General features: G+C 35.7%; 1 protein-coding gene across 1 annotated transcript; it reads left to right on the forward strand.

Annotated features, from left to right (window-relative positions):
• Positions 1-835: 835 nt before the first annotated feature.
• Positions 836-3,002, forward strand: LOC134247930 (neuropeptide Y receptor type 6-like). Its single transcript, XM_062730326.1, has one exon. The coding sequence runs from the start codon at positions 1,529-1,531 to the stop codon at positions 2,789-2,791; it is 1,263 nt and encodes a 420-aa protein (XP_062586310.1). The 5' UTR covers positions 836-1,528; the 3' UTR covers positions 2,792-3,002.
• Positions 3,003-3,315: the final 313 nt, after the last annotated feature.

The following is a 3,315-nucleotide window of genomic DNA, read 5'->3' on the forward strand; positions in this document are numbered from 1 at the left end:
ACGTAAATAGTTGAAGTATACTAAATATCTACATAAAAAATCATTAAAGAAACGGTAACGTTATTATGCTTTATATTTCTTCTAATTAAATTCAATATATGAATTTCGTTTCATGTACATGTAATTTATTCAACTGGAATATTGAACTCAATAGCCCTCATCTTATACCATTTTATGATATTATTTGACTTTCTACAGCTTGAGTATTTCTGACGTTTTGTCAGTATATACTTGTTTTTTTTAATTCTATATCAGCAATCAATTTAGTTTTTTTCCCCTAAATTCGATTTATGTCCAATAATTAATAATTACGAGTTGTGTTATACAGGAACAAATATTCCGAAGAATAAATATCAGAGGGAATACTTTACTGTAATGGGCCGGAACTGAAATAGTTCAGTTCCTCTTGTGATCCTGGTTACCCCCATCGTTTCCTTCCAAGCCTTGTTGTTTAAATTCTTCATTAAAACGAGAAGGATGATGTTTCTTTATGAGTCAGTTTACTTTCAATTTATTCCTACGCTTAATGGCAATGAAATCAATCTTGGTCGATTAAAAGAGCCTTAAATAAGTTTTCCTTAATGTAATGTTTAATAGGCAAACTTATGGCCACTTAACAAGAACTGATGCAATTATGTAGAACTGATATGAACTTTTTGAAATTATAAGGGAATATTTCGTTTGATGTACGCAAAACCTTGCCAATTAGGGAAATTGAAGAGAGTTATAGTAAATACTAAGATGTGATGAAGAAAGAAGGGTTTTTTTTTTTGGTTTATTTTTCTCCTTTCCGGTTTATTTTTCTCCTTTTTGAAAGCAGTGCATGTATAAAATAAAAAGACACCAATAAGTATGAACTACTAATTAAATTCCAGCTTACACTTATCTCCAGGAAATACATCGCTGCTTGTCATTGGACAGTATAGTGTTACTATGACAATTGAGTGCATCTGTCATGACCACACAATGAGATATACCTATCTTCCTATTTGAGGGACCACTACCGCAGGTGCGCGCTTGATATTGATTTGTGTGCGTTCTTTTAATGGCATTCACGTCACAAGGATAAACAAAGTGTCCCTTAGATCGGATGTGTGCGAAGCATCTAATGCATTTAACATTTCTATAGGAACGTTCCCCTCCAATTGGAATGCTGGAGTTTAAAAGTGCATACGGTTGCAATTGATTGACAGCTACGGTAGAAAGTTGTCTAGCACGTTCTAGCATTCAGAGATCATGAAATTATGTTATGAATTGATCTTTGTTAATATGGCATGAAGAGCTCAATTTCACGGGCAGAATTATTATGTCTGAATGTGTTAATTTTATTTAAAAGCCATATCGGCAGATTAGTTTAACACTTGGATACATCGTTGACACTTTGAAGTCAAACGAACCAAAAATTAGTTTTACTGGAACTCAGTGGGACAAGAACGCATTTTCTTAGACAATAATTTGAGTAATGTTATTCGGAAGTCCACGCTAACTCTTATTTGCACTTGATTTATTGAATCACGCACTTGTACAAATGGGATTCGACTGCATTTCTGTCGAAATGACCGGACGGAACGGTAGTGATTACACATTAACGGAGGACAACATTACGGTGCCTGGAACTTTACTGACAAGTGGGACGTGGAGTCTGGAGTACATACTACTAGCAGTTTATTTAACGGTGTGTTCGTTTGTTGGGATTTTGGGAAATGTACCAGTTTTAATCGTGTATTTCCACAAACGGGACCATGCAGTCTCCAACACATTCATCAAAGTTTTAGCCATCTTGGATCTATTGGTATGTACCCTTATTATGCCATACACTATGATTTATGAGTTACACATGGTCAGTTCAGACGTTGCCTGCCGCTTGTTTGAATTTTTGCGTCACTTCGTCATCTCGGCCTCCAATATCACACTGGTGGCTATCAGTGTGGAGAGGTATATAGCGGTGTGCCATCTAGCACGCAAAATGTCTGTGGACCTGGTGAATAAGGGTATCATTTGCATTGGTGTTATCAGCTGCGTGATGGCTGCGCCCGCTGTAGGAACTTTTGCTGTTGTTTCTTATAAAGATATTCAGGACATTCATTGTTCGTATGACAAATTCCACGTAAGTACTGGACACTTTTGCCATTTTACATACTCTGAAATGGGAGAGCTATCCGTGTCTATTTATCAAGGATTTCTTGCAGTTTCTTTCATTGTGACCTTTGGAACTATAATGGTGTTGTATATTATAGTTTATTATGTTCTATGGAAGCGATCAAAATTGCGTCGACGAAGACATGCACGTTCACAGATAGTTTCGGATATTTGCGAAATTTCGTGCAGCAGGGAAAAGGTAACGACAGAAAAGACGCAGTACCTAGAAATGGAGCACTCCAAATCCCTGATAGAACCAACTGAGGCGAATTCGGTTTCTGAAAAAGACTCGGACTTGTACATTCAAGAACGGAGCGTTCAAGAGTATGTCCCTCCCCCGGACAAACCTCGGCATCGTATGAAGCATACAACTAGTGTTCTGTTGGAGAGGGAAAATTTAAGACGTGCAGCGCATAGAAAAACGGCAAAGATGTTGTTTCTGTGTAGTGTTATTTATCTGGTTACTTGGATGCCATTTTGGATGGATATTTTCGGGATCACGGGAAATCTGCTCCTAAGATACGCGTTTTTCATTGGAAACGCCTCAAATCCTATTGTGTATGGTATTGTTAATACTCAAATACGGAAATCATTCAGAAAAATGCTCATAGACTTTGTTCAGAAAATATTTCCATGCTTCTTAAGTGAATAAAATGAGTTGGTATATTTTTAATAGGGTGCAATCATTATTAATAAAAGTAATTTTGTAATGGTTAAACATGTCTGGTGCCAATTACTATCTTTATTATGGTGTTCATTGATTTAGTTCAAGGTTAAATAAACGTCTCTTCTCCTTTTTCGAAGCATTTATTTTCAACGGAATACCGGTAGCAGAAGTTCATTCGCTAAATATGTTTTTCACACGTGAGGAAAGGCTTTCAATATTCCTTTTTGATCTGTAAAGGAAGTTAATACCATTGGCCGATAAGTAGCGAGGTAACTTGATGGATTATCTTTGGATGCAAAACTGCATGTATACAGTGCATGCGAACTAAATATGTATTCTGATAATATTAAAAGATCGTTTATGTTTAAATATTATATATAGATTGTATGTAAGGCCTTTAAAGTTAGTTTTTACTATGGTATTTATTTTTCTCATCTAAGGCAGAAGGTTAATAAAAACTGCAGATATTTTCAAGTTTCCCTATACTGTATATAAAACATTGTTAAAGA

Source organism: Saccostrea cucullata, unplaced genomic scaffold (assembly GCF_032062105.1).
Source record: "Saccostrea cucullata isolate Sc308-1 unplaced genomic scaffold, CSIRO_AGI_Scuc_v1 ctg4147, whole genome shotgun sequence".
Taxonomy (NCBI): Eukaryota; Metazoa; Mollusca; class Bivalvia; order Ostreida; family Ostreidae; genus Saccostrea; species Saccostrea cuccullata.

Excerpts from the sequence above, each read along its gene's own strand:
- LOC134247930 (XM_062730326.1), top strand. The coding sequence starts at position 1,529 with ATGGGATTCGACTGCATTTCTGTCGAAATGACCGGACGGAACGGTAGT.